Raw genomic sequence first — 20,863 nt, 5'->3', positions numbered from 1 at the left:
CACTTAACTGTTCTTTAATACAGAAGTTGCCCCTACCTGAAAAAAGAGAATGTGAATATTACTCTGAATTGAAAAAGGTGCAAGGATAAAGGATACCACGAAGGACTGAAGAACTCCAGCTGAACCTTTGCCCTTTGCTGTCCCACCAGGACCTGCTATTACAAGAAATCCGTGTGCCTCAATCCCCTGCTGCTGCAAGCCCTAGTGGGTACCAGGCACAGCAGGCGAGTCAGGCTGGAATCTCAGTCATAACTATGAATTTCCTGTCTTTGCCTCGGGACATCACCCTCTTAGCATTATTTAAAAGGTAATTTTCTTGTCTAAGGCTACAGAAACTTGAGAGTTAAACTGCTTGGCATTTCATAGGGAGAGAGCTTTGGCTTAAGTTTCCTTTTTACAAGAGTAAAGATTTGACAAGTTTGGCAGCAGAGCTTGTGTATGAATTTATTTCCCTAGGGAAGAGAATATACAGAAGATATAATTTCTTTTACAGGCCACACAACAGAAAAATCCAAGGAGGCCTCTGATGAAAAGGTTTTTGACATCCGCTTCCTCACAGCATATAATCTAAGGCAACGTTTTCCCATCTTGATGAACATAATTTATATGCACGTAACTCTGACTGCTGCCATCCAACGGAGAGGAGATATCTCACCAAAAAACCTCAAGCCAACCAACCAACCAACCAACTTCAATCTCAAAATGTTTCTTTTTCTTTCCTGTTTCTGACTGTTCCATCCCCACACCACATTTCTCTACAACGTGCTAAAGCTCCACGCCCTGCTTCTCCACAGCAGCTGGGTCTATGGTCTGACTGAATTAAAAACACAGAGAGAAAACAGAGCAATGCACAAGCTGAACATTCAACTTTATAAAGCAAGATTTTGACGAGATATGGGTTTTCGGGTCTTTTATTAGACCAACTGAAACTATATAAATAACTATAAAGGCAGAAACCCTCCCTAAAAAGCCTCAAATGTTGTTAAGCAACAAAACCACCCCTGCAGTTTAATAAAGGATCTCAAAAATGACGTTAATTTGGAACTGAAGCAAAGCCTCTGAATTTGTAATTGAGACTTCATGAGAACAATGCAGAAGTAGCTTTCATTTTAGGTCATTCAGAACTTTTTACTTTCTACTATAGAAGAAAACAAAAATGCTAAAGAAAAACCTGATCTAAAATATAAGCTGAAGCCTTTCATTCTATTATTATGGATATTAAATGATTTACTAGCACATTTTTAGTATCAGCTAGATTTTTGAAAAATGAGTACTGAGTGACAAAACTCAGATATTCTAATGTGGTACAATTTTGCTTTGGCATAAGCTGGGAAAAGTTATCTAAACAGTATTACATGAGGGTGACCAGAAGGGAACCTGAACTGAAGACCACTAAACCTTTATTTCTCTCAAACAGAAACTGAACCTGAACTTTTACTCCAGAAATTGCTGGGCCTGCTAAAACACGAATCAAGAAGAGGCATGTCAGTGGTTGGAGCAAAACCTAGGAGTTCTGTCAAGCAGCAAGACCAGTTGTGCATGCTGAGATCTGCAGAGCCTCCTCATCCTCTCCCACCACCATGCACCAGCATGACCCTACAAACACATCTCTACTCAGATGCGCTCTTCTACTCTGCTCACAGCCTTGGCAAAGGTGCTCAAGCTGAGCTCTAAACTGTACCTCATGGAGACATGGCTATGTGGTTTACTCCTGTTCTCCCTAGCTGGAAAGCTTCAGATTGTTACTCATAACAGAGCCTGACAGTGTCCCTTCATCCCCATCAACCTCCATTTCTCCATTGCAATATCATCAGTGTCCTGTATCCAGCATGTGCTATTTCTCTTTCTGTAAGGGGGAGATTCTTGGGGGTGGGTGGGCACAGAGCCAGAGAGAAGCTTTGGGGCATTTCTTCCATTGTTTGCTTCCCCAGTCATCCTACCAACAGGGCAAAATGGAAGCTCTTCTGTGCTTCATTCCTACACGAGGTATTTGGGGAGTCAAAAGGAAGCCACAGTGTTTTTCTGGAAATATCAAAGGCATCCTACCACTGGTCGGGGAACAGGAGAAGGGTGCTAACCTCCCACTGCACCTGAAGTCCTGTCAGTCACCCAGACTTTCACCTGGTCCTTTCTATTTTGAAAAAATCCTATTTTCTGACATCAGATGATATGGGTTTGCTGACTTGGTTAACAAACAGTTAACCTCAGTTGGAACGGTCCTAATCACAGCTGAAACCAAACTGGAATCAAACTGAAAGAATGTACTGGTTTGACTCCCAGCTTACACCATTTATAAACCTTGCAATTCTGCGTCTCCATCCAGCTGTCATTGATAAGAAGCTATATATATCAGAGAAGACAAAACAGAAGACTCAGTAATGTGTAAAAGCTTTTAAAAGTGAGGCTTTCATATATGCAATTGAAACAACAGCATGGTGTACTTTTGTACGTATTTTGTTCAAGAAACAGCATAAATACTAAGGAGCAAATCTATGAAGGTTTCAGCAACTCTTTTTTTTTTTTTTTTTTTAAATTTTCTATCAATTTTAATGACAACTAGTGGCCAAAGCCTCAAACTTGTATTTTCTTAGCTGTAGAACAGTGTCTGTGGCAGCACAAATCTCCCAGTTACCGCACGAAAATTTCTGGGCTTCTCTTGGAGTATCCCCACCTATACTGTGTCTTTCTTATATAGGAAAACTGAAATCCTTAATGTCCAGCTGCAAAAGTTATTCTCTTGCAGGCACAATGCTCAAGATGTGGCAATCTCTTCATGTCTTTTAATTGTTTCTTTAAAGCCTGCTTGTCTACAAGATTCTTCAGTATAAAAAACATTTTGCATCTGGTTGTCAAGCAACAGTTGCTTACTTTACTAATACAAGAAAGGGTCTATGTGAGTTTGAAATGCCCCAAGGAAAATTAGCATACAGATAACACAGTGCAGATCAGGGAGACCACTCAAAATAGTTCTTAAGGGTATATTCCATTATGAGAAAATAAGGAGGCCTGTTTCAGAGGAAACAACATGTCACACGAATGAAACCAGATTAATAAGTTTGTATGGCAAATAGAAGTGTCACATGCAGCAGCTTCTATAAAGTAGCTATTACAGTTCATTAATGCAAAGTAGAAACATTTAATTTTACTATCTCATTTAAAATGAGCTTTGGGTTACTACCTGAATCCATCTTTATTTGCCTCGGTGAGGTGGCAGGTCCCTCCATTCTGACATGGATTTTGAATGCACGCATTAATGGGCACACTGCAGTCTCGGCCCTATTTGGGAAAATTCAAAAGAAACAATGTTAGTAAGACTCACATCGTCTGAATCAACTTCTCTTGCTCCCTCTCCCTACTGGTGGCACCATTTACAGGAGGTCTGTGGTCTTCAGACCCTTTGCATCACCTTATGTTCTTTATTGATGGTCAGACATTTTTATCATTTAGGTGAGAATCTGGGTGAGAAACTGTTCTGACCAACGGGACTGGTGGGTACCTTGGTATCATTCCATTTTCAAGATTTTAGTTGCCTCTTTCATTTGGCTGTTTTAAAGAAACACCTGGTTTCATCATTACTCTAACACACTTTAATCTCTAATGTTAGTTATAATGAAAAGAATTAATCATGACCAAAGGTAAGTAGAAGGCCACACACAGTCAGGACAAGACCACAGTCAGCACTCATTCAACCGCATTTACCAGGTGCTCAGTTAAACACTGCAACAGTACACCATCACCATACTCATTACTACGCTTCGTCCAAACCTAAAGGGGAAAATTCGTTTTTATTGTGGGAACTGAGTTTGAATTTCTGTACAGAACACACCGAATCCTGCTTGAGATGTCATCATTGAGTCAGTCCCCTTCTTAAAGGTTGCCCTAAAATATACATCAGTCCCAGCTGACCTTCATGAGCTTGAACAACCTCCACTGTTACAAACTGAGTTTTTATTGGCTCTTCAAGGCATAGAGATATTTCTCTGGTCATTATATGCTGCTGATTATAACAAGCTATTTGCAAAATCAGCAAATACATCAAAGAGCTTGGTCTTGCTTTTCAGTTACTCACACAGTAGGGTGGAGTAAAGACACCTGAAAGCCTCAATACTCAAGGGATCTGTGCAATCACAAGAAGTTCAAGAGATCGCTCTACTCTTCCTACAGAGGATCCCGTTAGCAGTGGCCCTCTGCCAGCTCACCTACTGGAAAGCTGATATATGACTGCAATCAGGATGAGAAAAATATCTCAGGAGATACATTAATTTAATCAAGGTCTCTGGGTTATTTTGCCTTGGCTTAAAAAACATTATTTACATTGTACTTTAGAGGAATAACAATGGCAAACTACTTGTACGTTTCTAAAAAAGAGGGCAGATGCCAACCCATGACATCGCTTCCTAACAGCTGTAACTTTTGTGCGTCGATATTGAACACTACCCTACCACTGCCAACTTTCCTTGCTGACAACACTCATCAGAAGTCATTCCTTTCTCCACTGAATTTTCAACAGCTTCCAACCCTTTTCAGACTGAACCTACTCAGTGTGATGTACTGGAGCAGTGGCACTCAGACAGATTCTATAGTCTCATTTTTTTATGATGGCCATGTTGCCAAAATGAAGCATCTTGATGCCTCAGCCATATGCTGCACATGGCAGCATCTATTGCTAGTTGTTTTTCCACCTAGCTTTGAGACTTTGTTGTTCCCACTTCAGATATACTATTACATTTGAATTAAGAGTGGACTTTGAGAGGCCTAACACTGTACCTGGCAGATACCTGACAACAATTTAGTTGCAGCAGGATGAATGCAGTGGGGTTAGAAAAGGCATAGAAAAGGACTACCAAAATGTTCAAGGGGATGGAGCAACTACTTTAGAAGATGATACTACAAAGGCTAGGACTCTGTAGTCTGGAGAAAAGAAAACTGATGGGGGTGATATGATTGAGGCTTACAAAATCATGGAGGTGGTGAATGCAGAATTGGTCACACGCTAAATCCCTCAGCATAGAGGGACACTTAGTGATGTTACAAGACAAGCTTAATACTGCTAAAAGAAAATCCTTCTTCCAAAGCATGAACTTCTGGGATGTTTTTGCCACAAGAGGTTGCAAAGTCAGACAGTATAAAAGCCATTAGACAAATTCATGTACAACAGATCCAAATCAGGTATGAAAGGCAATAGGCAGACATTGACATCTCTAGTTGGATGATTGGTGGGCATTGGGAGAACTGGAGAGGAGCGGTGGCCAGGCTTGTGTACTCTCCTCAAACAGCAAGGATTTGCTGCTGCTCCTTTGAGAGACAGAATGCTGCAGTAAATTCACTACAGCCAATTATGGCATTTCTCATGGTGTTATGTCAAGTTGTCTGAAAAGCTTATTAGGCTCTCAAGAAGGAAAAACATTCCCTACCTGTTTTTCAAAAGAACCTAGCTGCTCCCTGAACCAAGACTGCACAGCTTTGTGCATTAGAAGGGAACAGATCTCTCAGAAAACCCACACCAGGATGGGCTTGATCAGTCTGTCTATGGCTGCATACCTGTTTGGGAAATCCTGCTCTTGAGCGAAGGACACATAGGCTGGTGACCTCTATCTAACCCTTGTTAATCATTGCCCGCCTCTCTCTTACCTCCCACATTGATCAGAAGTGCATGCTCAGCTCTTGACTAGTGTGCTCATTTCCAGCAATGTGCCCAGCCTGGAGGTGACAAGCCAGCAGGACAAGGAGTGTGTGGGTTCTGTGACAGCTCAAGCTACATTCATGATTTAAGTACTGTATAAAAACTAGAAACAAACTTAATTTGTCTCTGGAGTGCTTATCTTGAACTGGTGCAACCTCAATTAAGCCTAATCAAGGCATTAAAAAACCCAGGCCAGCTTCTAAGTGTGAACTTTGCTATAGAGTTCATTCAATCTGGTCTGTCTGCTCACGGTGCTAGGCTCGTCCATTCACACCATACAGTTCAGTCCTCCAAATACCACTGAAAGCTTCAGTATTTTGTCAGGTAGGACATATTGCCATCGTACTGTGAGAAGAACTGAGACACACAGTAATTATATTTCTGTCCAACACCACAGAGGAGCTTTGTTACAGAAATGGGAAAGCTGTATTTCTTGAGGCTCTGTCCCCAGCCCTCCCCTAAGAGAGGAGCACCAGCTTTGCATTTTAAAATCTGTGCAAATACAAGGAAACAGGGACATCCTTTTCCTTGGTTGAATCAGAAGAGAAACATTTTCAAAAAGCAACAGAAATACCTGGCCCCCTGCCTCACTGTGAGTTCATTCCCCCAACAGCAGTTCAGGCAGCATGCAAAGACCTCACCCAAGACCTGGCAGAGAGGGTTTCTGCTTCATCCCCGCGGCATTTGCCAAGCAGCCTGTCCTTCTCCATTTGAAATCCTGAGCCCCCAAATGTCTCTGGGAAGAATTGGGAAAGCGCCGAAGGGAAGCTCATGCAGGTTTTATTTTGGCACCATGTGGTCCGCAGCACTTCACGGATACGAGCCATGCAGCATTAACACTAATCCGCTGCCACCCTTCTGCAACATTGCCTGTGTTCTGTCCATCTGTGTTGTGAAGCCTGTGTGTTTACCATGTTATCCTAGTGAAGCTGGAAGACGTAATTTTTTGTATTTCCAAGATCACAAATACTTTTCCTGTGTTCCTGTAGTATTGACTATTTTATAGATACTTCACTAACATCAGTTACTTCTGTTTCACATGAACTCCTCATCCCTGTATCACTAAAATATTAAACCCTCTGCAGATAAGCAAAGCAGAAACCACAGCATCTGTTTTTCTGAAGGTTTTTGTCACAGTTGAACACTGTTTAAAACAGTCACATCACTTCTACTGTTGTTACTTGGATAATTTTGAATGTTCTTGTAAAAATTTAATAAAGATAAATGTTAAAATAAGAGCAAGGCATTTTCAGTCTCTCTCATGGCACATGAAATTTCTCATGACTTAGACACAGCTCTCATTTTTGTACTGAACATGGCTGAATTATTGGCTTCTTGGGCCTTAGGCACCATGGAAACCAATTAGTATGTGTTGCTGAATCAGACTTAATTACAACACTAAGTTGCTATGTGGCTTTAGGAAAATGAGAGTCTCTGACTCAGTTTACTCATTGTAATAAATGGGCAAACAGCACTTAATCCTTCTCTGAGGATTATCTTCTCTGAGTTGACTTTATCGGTAACACACTGAGAGCCAACAAAACAAGTACAATTTCTTGAACACAGAAGACTGTGAAAAACAAAGAATTGTGAAAGGAGAGAAGCTGCATAAAACATTGGTACTAATAAATCTACAGCAAAGCAAGGCCATTTTATTTCTGTATAAGACTGTCACTACCCAGAAGAGCCTAAAGACATTCCAGAAACATCTTTCAAATGAATAATGCAATTCTCTAGTCTCAATTTACAGTAAGACTGTTCTTACTGGAAAAATGGAATTGCTGTCAAGCATCACTAACATTAATTTATCTGTGAGTTGGGAAAAACTCTTTGAATTACATTCCCTGGAAATAACTATTGTTACAAAGGAGAATATTGTACATTTGCTTCAAGACTAAAGAGCCTTTTAATGAAGGCTGAATCAGAAAAGGAGGTGCAGACTTTGTTTCAAGGACAGGCGAGAAGACACGACTGTCTCAGCAATTCACAGAACGAGGATGAAGGTCCCTTTGTGTGCGATATTTTATTTCTAGAGCTTTTTTAAGCTGCAATAAAATTTTCTCTAGTTCAATAGGAAAGCATCAGATCCAAAACACTTTTATACATTTTCTCTCATCTTCTGTAGAAGAAGAAAGGTTTAGGTGCTGAAACAAAATTTCTGCAACTAATCAGACGACATGTACGTTCAGAGTCCAGCTGCCTTTTTAAATCTGAAGTACCTCAGCTGGTCCAGATTTTATTTGGGCTGCTCCAGCTCCATATTTCAGTGAATGAGAACAGAAACTATCCACCATGCTTAGAAAGTGTCAGTTCTTCATTTCATACTCAACAGTAATTAACCGTACTGGGCATTAGTGTATATACAAGCTGTTCCTTGGTACCGCTGTGCCAAATTCCAGCCTTTACAAGTATCCAATACTGGAAAACATTACATCATCATTAGTAAAACACCCAAGAACAAGTAGCAAAAACTAGTAAGACCCTCAGCAGGAAGAACAAAGGACAATATGATAAAAAAAGCACTCATCTGTTTTGACACCATTTCAACCACTGCAATGATTTTTTTTTTAATTAATTTTCACAAATCAGTATTGTCTGTGGAGACTGAAAGCTTCATTCAAGATCACATGGCACATATTTGACCTCTGACCATTTTAATGTGTTCTTTCACCTGTTTCTAATAGGAGTGGGCACCTATTAGAGGTGGCAGCATGGAGCTTGCCACAAGCACAAGGTATAAACTCCCTGGTGTATAAAACTATCCCTGCTGACTGCAGCAGAAACATGATCCAGCCCATGATGAAGGCACCTGCAGACACGCAGAATTCTATCCAAGTTTCATGGTTTGTGAATAAGGAGACCTCTTTCCAGCCTTGTTCAATGACTACAATGTTTTAAAGCATGCTGGAAAAATGAGCTATACAAAAGAAATACTGAAGTTTATTCCTGTTGAAAACAATATACGATACATTCATAGTAAGATTTATTTAGATGGTATATGTAGAGAACAGATGGTAGCATTCATGTGTTTAGTAAAAATACTAGATGAAGACAAATGTAGTTGATAAAGACTTTAAATTAAGAACTAGGAAATTTTCATAAACAACTTAATTATCAAGCTCTAAATAACAGCTAAAGCTTTTCGGGAAATCAGAATTACCAGCTACAAAGATACTATATTGCAAACCTAGTCCTTTACCTTCCTAATCGTGGAAGGAATGTATCTGCATCCAACTCTCAGTCTCACAAACATTTATACACTTGTCTTATGGGTGTCCTGCTTAGGTATTAATAAGCGGTCATTAAGGGAAAAGGCTAGGTAAATCTTCCACTTCATGCTAGGCTTGAAGGAAAATTCACAGAAAGAGAAACAGAGAAGTACACTGTGTTCCATAAGTGTGTATTCAGGAATGATATTCAAACCTACAAGTATCTGCCAGCTTTAAAATTTTAACCTCCTAATGTTAAGAAATTAAGAAAAATTGACATTTACAGCCACTCTGCTTCCACAGAGCTTGGGAAGTATTTTATTAAACACAGTCTTCTGAAAAATTCTGGCGTATGCTGATTTCTTGAGTATTAAAAGTACATCTGTGCATGCCAGTGGGACTCGTTCTTATATTCAGACCTGCAAAGGACTAATAGCAGAGTGAAGGGCTAAATGTGTGTAAACAAGTTGTGATTCCTGATACTTGTTATAAAAGAATGAGATGAGAAGAGGGGAAGAAAAAACATACAGAAATAATAGAAGACAGACACTCAGCACAGAAAAAGTCCTGAATAGATTTTTTCACTTTAGTTTTGCTTCTTTCACGCTTAGTGAAGTGAGAACTATGATCAAAGGTTTTCCTAAAGTTATGGCATACAGCTATCCAATAAGGTATAAACTGATGCTACAGTCTTTTACCTAGTGGCATCTTTACCAGTGTCTTCCTTCACCATTTCAAACCTTTATCTCTTTGTCATAAATAGTGAAAATTGGAGAGTAAACTGAAATATTTCCAGGGCAGGAAGGGAAAGAGATGTCTCATGAACAAAGTTTTATCACATAAGCCTCAATTCCACTAGAAAATTAAGCTAGGAAGTAAGCACGAGGTATTCAGCAACTCGTCTATAATAAATATATTTAGCAGCCATAAATACAAAGGAGAAACAAGAATAATTTTGCATAACTGACCAAGGAAACACTCGCCACGAATTCAGTTACACAGCCCATACACCAAGTTAAAAGTTCATTAGGAAAAATTCTCTCAAGTGTATTTCAGAGCCTTTCATTGCAAAGAAACCCAGCATTTGCTATAATGACATTGCGAAAAGTAAAACATTTATGTGTACTGCAAAACTTAAAGCAAGTTACAAATGTTAGGACGCCATTTTATGCTAATTGCGGCATGAAGGACTTGATGGATACCTCGGTGATAACTGCAAACACAGACAACTTTGTGAAAGGGATACTTCAAACAATTAGAGATGCTGCAAACTGAGTGAAGAATGAAACTAACCTTAAAATATAAAATTAATCTAAAATCCTTTTGCAAGAAGGGCTAAAAAATACAGCACTTGGAATTTACAATGGAACCATTTTAAACTCATTTCCTAATTGATTGCACTGATATTAAGAGATACGTAGACAGCTTACACACTGATATCTATATACAGCAGTCTGAAACTCTTTAGTAGATCCAAGTGATACTGTTCCCTTGTTTATGCTCTTTCTGGCCATGGACATAATGGCTAAGCCTCAATCTGGAAAAGATGTAGATGACGTTCATTGGCAAGGTCAAACAACTACAAGAGCTGGCAGGGTGTATGTTAGATCCATCTGTTTAGGCATATATACAAATTATTTGGCAAGGCATGGATAATACCACAGTAATTTTGGATCAGATTGCTTTTAGATTGCCAGGTGGAAGTTAAAAGATTTTGATCATCTGTTGTTCACAAAAATGTTGTGACTCCTCCTTCTGAATGCAGACCTTGCTGCAGACATCCATGCCTTGGATGCCTCTAGGTCAGGGCACTCACAGTGATGATGAATTAACTATTTCTCTTTAGTCATCTGCCCCAATGGGGTAATAAAAATGTACTGTCTGAGGATTGCTGTTCACAAGCCAATTAACTTAACATGAAAAAGTTATTAATGTCATCCATTTCCAGTTGTGAATAAAAGTTTTAAAATAAATTTGAACCTACCTAGACAATTCGGATTTCTTTTTTTAGTACAGTATTGATTGCACAGCTGTACTTACATTGACAAAGTTGCCTGCTGCTCACAGGTGTCATGACAAATACTATTTGCTCAATGGCATAGAAGCTAGATTATGAAAAGAAGATACATTGATATTGTTTTTGCTGCTGCCCAGCCCCCCACCCCCAGCCATTTAGTTGATTTAACTCCCTCTGAAAACTTGCAGTGTTAGTCTCTGAAGTAAAAATACAGATAATGGTTATTTATACCCCGGCATCTTCAGCACTGCACAGTTATCTTCTATGCCAGTCTAGCTTCATCTGGCACCTGATTAAACAATAATTGGGTATGGCAGCAGCACTTCTTAGTGACTTCCTTGTCCTTGTTAATAAATCACAATTGTCAATTTATACCAAATTAGGCAAACTCTGCTCTCTTAAGCCTCATTTTATTTAAATCAGAAAGATTTATGATCCTCCAGGGTATAATACACCTTCCATTACCTCTGTAGCTAGTAATCAAGAATATGCCTGTCAAAGTCATAGTGCAAGGATTCATCATATTATTTTTTAAAAACTAGTTCTCCTATGAGTATGAAAATTTAATTCTCAGTGGACATCTGAGGTTTATTTTGTAATTATATTAATTACCATGTAAATCCTGATTGTCCTTCTAAACCTCTCCTTACATATGCACTTTGGGTTTCAATGGTATTTTGGGCTTTTAATCAATGGCAGAAGATATGTCATTAATCTATCACAGAGTCAATTCACACAGCACATATCTGAACTGAGCCAAGAGTGCCAAGCTTGATGGGGCAGGTGCTCTAGAGCTTCCAAGGTTACTCGATGAACTGGCTGATGCAGACCATGGTGTGAGTGTTTTGGGAGATGTAGAAGAAAATTAGTGACACTGAAAATAGTTGATTTTGCCCAATCTTGCCTCTGTACATTAAATCCAACCCAAAACATTTGATGTAAAAAGGACATTGAATAGTTTGTATGTAGTTGCTAATTCAACCAATATTCATGAATGAGTAAAACGTTTACAGTAACTTCAAAACACTTAATGGGCCTATTTATTTCAGAAAACATGTTGCCCTGACAACGAAACTTTCCCTCTTAAGCTATCAAAAGCCGGTGCCTCTTTATTTTTAACATGAACACTGTAGAGAAAGCTATGAAGACTGGACATTTGTATAGAGAACACAATTCTTATTAATAAGAAATAAAGAAAATATAATTGTTGTATTTTAAACTTATTGCTCAAGACAATTAACCTATGCCTATTACTTAAGCTATTGAATGCAGCCTACACGAGAGAGGAGGGACACATTACATGCAGGAACCCAACGAACCCTAACATGAGACAGGACTTACGTGATTATCTCTCCAAAGAACTCACTAGATTTCTGAAATAGAGCTAAAGATTCTGGAAGAGTCACAGTCCATTTGAATAAACTTTTGCTGGTGCATTCCTGTCTGTTAAGGATGCAGGCTTTTGGTTTGGAAGAGTTCTGTACTGGTAACAGGTCTCACACCGAAGTACGTGTTGTATCAACAACAGTGCCTGGATCATCTGTTTTGCTTGTGGAAGCTCTGTAAAGCTTCCCTACAAGGCTGGCCAGCTCAGAGATACCAGCAATCCTTTCCAGCATATACCAAAACCATAATTTGACAGTGGGTTGAACCGTGTGTGACAGGTAATCCAGACAGGGAGCAACGTTTTCAGAATCAAGCATGCAAATGAATTGTTCAGACTAGTGAAGAAATCAAACATGCACACATGCCCGCTACGATAATGAGCAAGAGCACAACACATACTCCAGAGATGTTCAGTACAACGAGGGGACCCCCAGGGGGCTGTGGAGGCAGGTGCCTGCCCTGCACCAGCTCAGTGCTGGAGCCCGACACCGTCAGCAAGGGAGTGCCAAAAGCTTTGCTACAACTTTACCTACAGTGTACATGCACTTACCCCTACACAGTAACCTACTAATTCTCAAGCTGGTCTGGTATTATATCATTTCTATTAACAGGCAAGGGTTTAGTCTCACATGATAAGGTTTTCTTTTCAGCTCAGCCTGCTTACAGAAACTTCACCAGCTCCATCACCCCCCAAAGGAAAGGGGAAAATAAGGCAATTAACCTCCTAGGACAACCACTGTTCATGTTCCTGAACAACAAAAGAAACTCCAAAGCTGTATCATCAAGTATAGTCAATGCCAAGAAAGCCTCAAGGATAATAGATGACAGACAATCACAAGAAAATCTAACAATGACTTTCAGCTGTAACCAACTACTTCAACTGATTCAATTATGTGGAAATGGTGGGATGCAGAAAATTAAGAGCTGGTTAAACAGAACTTGATTAAGCAGAGTTATAGCAACCAGCAATCACCTGAAAGACAGACAAACCACAGAGGAAGAAAAATTCCTATTTAGCGTAACAGGACCAGGCAAATATAAGAACAAGAGCCTGAAATTCAGACTAAACACTAATAAAAAGTTCTCCTTTAGCCTGGGAAAAGAAAGATTGGGAGTCTTGTCTCTTAAGGCATTTAGAACTAAACCAAAAACCCAGTAGTAAAGACAAAAGGGGAATAATCTACACTGACAAAAGAATGAGTATGACAGTGCCCACCTGTGGGTATGGCTTACTGTTCACCTTAACTGCTCATCTACTTCTTCTGACGCAGCACTGAACAAACACAGCACATGCCTGAAGCTGCTCAACATCTGCTTTCTTGTTGGCCTAACAAAGATGGAAAAACTCCTTCAGAGTTCTTTATTGTTAAGAGTCCTCATTAGGGCATGCCACAATACATTACTATGTTTTTTATAGGACTTGTGGTGGGTGCACGCATGCCTCACCACCTTCAGCCAGCAACTGTGGCAGTAATCCCTCCTTAAGCCTTTCATTTTTATGCTCTTCTAGATGTAAATCTCCATTTTCTTTAGACCTACTATAACAGAAAAAGCAAAAAGAAAGAAACGCAAGTCTGACTGATGCATGGCAAGTTTTGTAGAATAAGCATATGCAGGAAAATATTGTGATTTCTGCAGGTTTTTTCTGCCCTAGGAGCATTATATGAAATTACAACCACCTACTGCTGACACTGGTGTTTGTCCTAAAAATCCATACATAAATATAGGTCTACTCATTTTACATGGCCACCCATTTACCTCTCATCCCTAAAGGCTTTCTGCTTTATTTTACTAGGAGTGGAAAATGCTTCTTCAACATTCATTAATAAGTATTTTAAGATGGTTAGAACAAACAAAAACCAAAACACCCCAGTATGCATAAACACATGCTCCAGCAGAATTTATTAGAATGAAAGCACAAGGCAGAATCACCTCACACAAACTATTTTTTTTCTGCGCTGATTTCTTCATAGGAAAACTTGGCATTGAGCTTACATTCCACTGCCTGTCCCCCCAACCCTGACACTGGGGGAGGAAAGAGGCCAAGACAAAGTAACACATGAAGGCAGAGATGTTTGCTTTCCTTTCTCACGTGGATGAGGGCAGGCTGGTTTCGAGGGCTCCTTCCAGTTTCTCCTCCTTTTGCACTTCCAGCTCAGGGATTTATTTTGTGCACTGAATGGTGTATATGGGGACTTACATGCGTATGTTAATAGATCCAAAGAAACAAAAGCATGGAGTCACATTTCCAAACACTATTAGCCTAACAGTCTAGGCATGGACTCTCACACAGCTTGCATGCAGCGGCAGCCAAACTCTACACTCGGTTGCATTCATACAACCCCACCCAAAGCAGCATAACTGAGAAACTGGCCCATTGGAGTAAACTTGACGTTCTTGGCCTTGAGCTGTAAGAGCTGCCCAGAATATTTGTACATGAGCAAACACTACCCTATCTATGTTTTAAGACCAGTTCTGTGCTGAATATTCATCACACAACCATCGTTCTAGGACTCTGACAGATTATTCATGTGACGCTACATGTTGCTTCATGTGACGCTACATGTGATGCTACAGTTGCTGTGTCCAGCAACTTTCATTTCCCTGTGCTCCAAGCAAATGCAAGCCCCTGTGCACCCTCACGAACAAATGACCCAGTCAGCAGAGCCCCGAGTCATGCTAATGGTATAGGGCCCATACCGATATAACCTGCTTATGAGCCCTTATGAGCAGTCACAGCTTCTGCTTAGCTGCATCCATCCACTCAAGTGCTGGCACATCGGTTTTATCTGTGTACAAGATGAGACAGACACAAAACCCATGTGTCCCAGAGACACTCTGCTCTGAGATTCTCAAATTCTAACGCTGTTTCCTGTTCCCAGGGCTCAGAACCTGGTGCGGGGGGCAAGGAGGAGGAAGAGCCAAACTCGTAGCAGAACTTTGGAGCCAGCTTCCTCACTAAATATCATTCTGGCTTCATGATAATGCCTCCCACCACAAGAGTCTGGCTGCAAAGAATACCGTCTCTCCAAAGCCCAAGAGCTTTACCCAGGATTTTTGCGATTCTATCTGTCATTCTGGGTGACTGGTGAACCTGCTTGAACCCTCAAGATACTGCAGTGCTGCTAGAAAAGTCAGGACACTGGCTGAACTCAACAGGGAGGTGAATAGAGATGGATAAAATTTACAGAGTAACTCTACCACAGACATGCACCGGTACCTGTTGCTGAAGTGTGGGATATGTGCTACACTAATTATACCTCTCTTCACTTGCCACTTCAGACAGCTTTCGGTAGCAGCAGAATGCAGAGCTGACAAACACCCTGCAGCCCAACAGCTCAGGCTCCCATTTATCTGAGCAAGCAAAGAGGCTGCGGCGCTGCCTAGGCAGGTACCACATTTCATATTCCAGGTTGGCAATGGTCTTTCATTTCAGATAAAACACAGATGTATTTGAAATTCTCTTTCCCCAGTTCTACAACTATTTGGAAGAAAGAAAATTATTCTCCTTCATTTGTTGTTACCTTGGTTTTAAGGAAAAAAAATGTATGAAAGACAAAAATCAGCCAAAAAATCCCAAAGGGCATTTTCAGAATACAGCAATGGCAAAATACACGAAGTGTTGGTTTCCCTCACTTTAGTTTTTACTTCAGCTATTTCAGTAAATTCTTTCTCAATGGCTTATTGATTGCAAGTTTGATTATTCTCTTGAATTCTAACAGCCATAGACTCGATTTTACAATATCAATGGGAATGCATAAAAGCCACACACTCTGCAGGATAAATGAATTAGTACGGTACCGTTATCTATTTACCAGCCAACAGCTGCACTCTCACACACTTGCACTGCAGGTGGCCAGCAGCATTTAAAGCAGAAGAAAGCTTCATTTCTCTGCCTGTAATCATACTTCACAATCTAAACCACACATATTATTTAAATAATCTTTCAAAGAATGCTATGGAGAAGAGAGGAAAAAAGCCGCTGGATAATTACACCTATGTCTGTGTTTAATATGAAAACACAAGTTTCATAGCATTAAGAGACGTTTCCTGCCAGCACTGGTGACACCCTGGAGCTCAAGCTAGTGCAGCCTGCAGCCGCCGTAGGTGGCACTCTCACACCGCCTCCTGCCGTCTCTGGGGCTTTGTCCCCAAAGAACATCTGCAAAAGCACTGTTTCAACCATGGCTTATCTATAGCAAACACATTCATCACCCATTTTAAGGAAAGAGCAGCAGCAAAGATAGCTATCAGCACACAGCCTTCCCTGTTCCTAAGTGAGTAATCTGTATCTCTGTCCTCATCAAACACAACTGCTCGGCCCACTGGCCTCTCAGCTCAGGTGGTCCATGAGTTATCTCACTTTTAAGTTTACTCAGAGCCATCACGGGCAACATTACAAATTGCTAAAAGCCTCATAAGGTGTAAGTTCAGCAGGAAAAACATTTTTGTGATCATGAAAAATAAGAGACTGAGTCATCATCAATGTGATAGTGAAAAATAAGACTACAGGCTTTTGTGACTACAGTTAACTGGTAGAAGTTCCTGATTCCATCAGGTACCAGTATGGCAACTGGTAACTTAGGTGGCTTTCTGCTACTTGGCCTACTTTTTTTTTTTTCCTGGAAGACTAGCGTGAGCATAGGAAACCAAGAAAGCAGTGTGTAACTGTCTGTCCCTTTCCAGGGAACATGATAAAGCCGTCAGCTCATTTGAATGAACTTCCATTTGAAAAAAGGGTGGGTTTTTCACTTTATTGATGCACTCTTCCACACAGGATTTTTTTCAAAATCTACATCAAACAAGGAAAAACAAATGCTGAGAGGGCAGATTTAGGGCAATTTATCAAGGTCTAGGAAATAGCTTCCAGATGGATAGAGCTGTTTGGTGCTGGCTGGTGAGAAGGAAGCAAGGTATTGTTATTGAATTAGCATGAATCTCTGGTGGAGAACTGCATGGTAGATAGAGTGCTCCTTTCATATGGTTTGCATTTGGACCTGTCATATTTCATTTTTACTCAAAAACCTGTGGTAAAGACACACAGTTCTTTTTTGCTTATTAAATTTCCACCAATTCTCCCTGTGCTGTTATCCAGTCAGTATTTCTAAACTCTGCTCTAAGTGGCATGCTTGGGTCTGTTTGCTCTTTGCCATGCTTGGATGACAGCTTGGTGCTTACAAACTCACAAGTGGTTTTAGGTTTTACATTGACACAGTGAAATTAACTGAGAAAGTGCGTGAGGGAGGAGAAAAGCTGGATGCTCTATGAGATGCATAAACTGAGTCACTTGAAGAGTTTATCACACCTTTCTAAGTAAAACCATGCATAGAGGTGTAATGCACACTAGAAAGTGATTGCTAGTATAACTAAAGGATTATTCTTGATTATTCTTGTTAATAAATCCCCCCTTTGTAAACATGTCTTCCAGCAGTATAAATGCATCTATACTAGTGCATTTGCTAATACAGAAATACTGTAAAACCCAAACAAATTAACAAAACCCAAAGAACCTAAAGGCAGAAAAAAAGATATGCTCATAACCAACAAATTTCTACTTTGAATAACCTGGATAGCTATTCCATGATACCTGCCTTATAGAGTAAGACATACACATGGAGTTGTGTATTTTTCTGCTAGTTTTGAAAGCATTTACTTTTCAAGTTATCTTAACAGCCCCTAGTACCATCTGAAGAATTTAATCTAGTCTGTTAAACATCAAATTAAAATGACTGTTCTTCTATTAACCTCAGAAGATAAACAGCCACAGTTTCCCTCTTTGCAAAGACAAATCAATTGTTACCAAGTACTCAGTTTCAGTTAAATGAATTTTTGACAATGTGTTCTTTTAAGATCCTAGAAAAGTTGCTGGTTGATATGCCAATGGTAGAAGGATTTTTAATGAGAGGAAATTTCCAATAGCTTATTTGATTACTTAGGAGAGTTTTGTTATTCTTGAGTACTAGGTGTGTGGGCACTGAGGTGAAATAGAAGAAATAAGCTCTACATCTTCCCTTTTCCAGTGTTTCAGGGATCTACAATTACTCTGTTACCATCTGGGATGTATCCTAGGCAAACAGAGAGGGGAAATGGTGATATTATCAGAACCAACATAATTCCTAAATCCTACCTGAAATGTAAGACATGGATAATTGTACTGACTTCCCACATGTATGTCTGGTTTTGCCCCTTTTTTTTTTTTTTTTTTTCCCCCCCCCAGTAGCTCTTATTACTCTGTCTTTTATAAGCATCTGCTTCAACTGACCAAGACTCTGTAACAAATATCCAATGAGGCAAATAAAATCACAGTCTACAGGATGCAACCTACTTCTTTGGCTGTAACATCCGATCCCCCCCAGGCTATGAACAGATCATATGCCTCATTTATTACTTATACTTAATCCTTCAGCTACTGAGTATTGAGCTAGGTTTCCAGTTATATCAACTCTGAAAAAAAGCCTTGGTAGCCTTAAGCTCTCATGAGGCAGTGTTAACAATAGGAGTTATACATCATAACCGAAGAAACTGCATTACTCAATGACATGAGTTTCCAATTTTCAAATGTGTTATCAAGAAACTGACACTGCATGCTCACAATGCTTGGCATCTACAGGATTTCACATTTGCAGATCACTCCATGGACATGAGTGCTCAGAAGTTGGAGACAGCTGAGCTAGTGGTTGTGTTTGATCAGTGATCACCTTTCTGCTGATCAGTCTGTAAGATGTATGTAAACCAGCAGGTATCAACATTCTGGCACTAAATCGGCCCTTAACTCTCATCGAAACCGCCTCCTCTTTGGCTTGGCAGCCTATGAAACAGTTATCTTGTTGCTGGCAAAAGAAAATAAATTAAAAGGAAGATAAAATCAACTTGCCATTTTGTATGGATCTCTACATCACAGAATCAGAGAATGCCAAGGTTGGAAGTGACCTCTGGAGATCACCTAGTCCAACCACCCTGCTCAAAGCAAGGTCAACTAGAGCAAGTTGCTCAAAAAATCTGTATAGTCACAGCACAGAGAGAGAAAGAAATGCCTTTCCAACTGCACAGGATAAAATCTGTAGCAGGGCACAGCTGAAAGGTCACATACAACGTGCTTGAGTAAGGGATCTTTTGAGCTCCATTCCCTGTAAAATCGACTTCTCATGGTACAACAATTAAGAAAACAGAAGGGATGGGGAACGCTATTGCTTTTCATGTAGTTAATTTGTAGTCATACCTTGAAGCCAAAAGGGCAAGTACATTGATAAAACTCCACTGGATCATTGTTGCATGTCCCATTGTTCTTACACGGGTTGGAGAGGCAGGGGTTACACTTGGACATGACACTGATATCTACCAGCTCTGGAAAGGCAAAACACAGTTTATTAATAGAGACCTGGATTACAAAATTAATACTTCCCACACTCACACGTACATTTTTTCCTAATGCAGCATTCGTCCTGTATTGGCACAAACGCACATGCTGTGGGTGCGACTTTACACAACAGCATGGGATTCCCAGGGATCAGAGAAGTTTTAAGTACTTAAATCAAGTGCTAGGCAAGTCTGATGATGCTTATATTCTCCTGGACATGCAAACATCAGCTCTGAACAAACATGTTGGGAATCTCCAGAGAGTGGGCTTTCTGGATATATATATATGGCTTTCTGCAATTTTTCCTTCTCTCAGTGCTGGAAATTCTGCAATAGCAACCCCCAGGGAACTATAAAATGACATTTCTATGTTTCTATGGCTGGTAACAAGAATGAAAGTGCAGATGCAACAGGAGAAATAAAAAACATGCCTAAGAAAGATTTAGTCAGAGGCTTATGGGAATATTTAGGTGCAAAGTGTTCTACCATCCTTTATTTTAACAGAGTTCAAAACTTATTTTCTTCCTGTTCTGCCCAGAAAAATGACTATCAACATTCACCTATCTCAGGAAAATGCAACAAAGATAAATATGCAAAGATTTAAAGTAAATACATGTTACCATATTTAAACTATTGAATAATCCATGTTTTTTAACAGAACTCTTCCAGAGAAATAGTGATATTTGTGGGCGAGCAGGAAAAAGAACACAGACCAAAGAATATTAAGTACATTTGGAGTACCAAGTCAATCAGTATTATATTGTTGAGATTTTACAGAAAGCTAACTTAGACAGTTATATTTACAGTTAGAGAAATGGGGATTTTGAAATGGCTACATTTTGCATATTAATGAGTCAACAGCTCTTACATGTAAAAAAATAAACCCTAACATTTTCAAAGGGCTTAAATTATATCAGGCAGTAAAGATCCTAATACAATTTTATTTCATTTTTAAGGAAATACATTTTAAAATAACTTAAAACAGGTCCTGTGCTAATCAGAAGTGGGCACACAGCTTCCATTATTGCATGATAAATTATGAGATGGAGTAAATTGTGAAACATCCTGAAAGTGAAGAAAAGAAACTTATACTTGATGTTAGAGAGAAGGTGGAGCTCTAGAAGGTTACCAAAACTAGGGATTAAAAAAATCCCTTTCAGTCAAGGATTTGCTTTGGATCATCCTGTACGAGATATAAACCTTCATTATTAA

At 39.7% G+C, this 20,863-nt stretch overlaps 1 protein-coding gene across 1 annotated transcript in view; it reads right to left on the bottom strand.

The window, feature by feature from the left end:
• Positions 1–20,863, bottom strand: part of SLIT3 (slit guidance ligand 3) — a 531,529-nt gene that overhangs the window by 59,362 nt on the left and 451,304 nt on the right. Inside the window, exons 27-28 of the mRNA XM_027779712.2 lie at positions 19,515–19,639; positions 3,179–3,276 (exon numbers count right to left, since the gene is read on the bottom strand). Coding sequence (XP_027635513.1) covers positions 3,179–3,276; positions 19,515–19,639 — 223 coding nt within the window. The remainder of the gene's footprint in view (positions 1–3,178; positions 3,277–19,514; positions 19,640–20,863) is intronic.

The sequence above is a fragment of the Falco peregrinus genome, chromosome 8 (genome assembly GCF_023634155.1).
Source record: "Falco peregrinus isolate bFalPer1 chromosome 8, bFalPer1.pri, whole genome shotgun sequence".
Taxonomy (NCBI): domain Eukaryota; kingdom Metazoa; phylum Chordata; class Aves; order Falconiformes; family Falconidae; genus Falco; species Falco peregrinus.
This window is presented reverse-complemented; position numbering and strand designations above follow the sequence as displayed.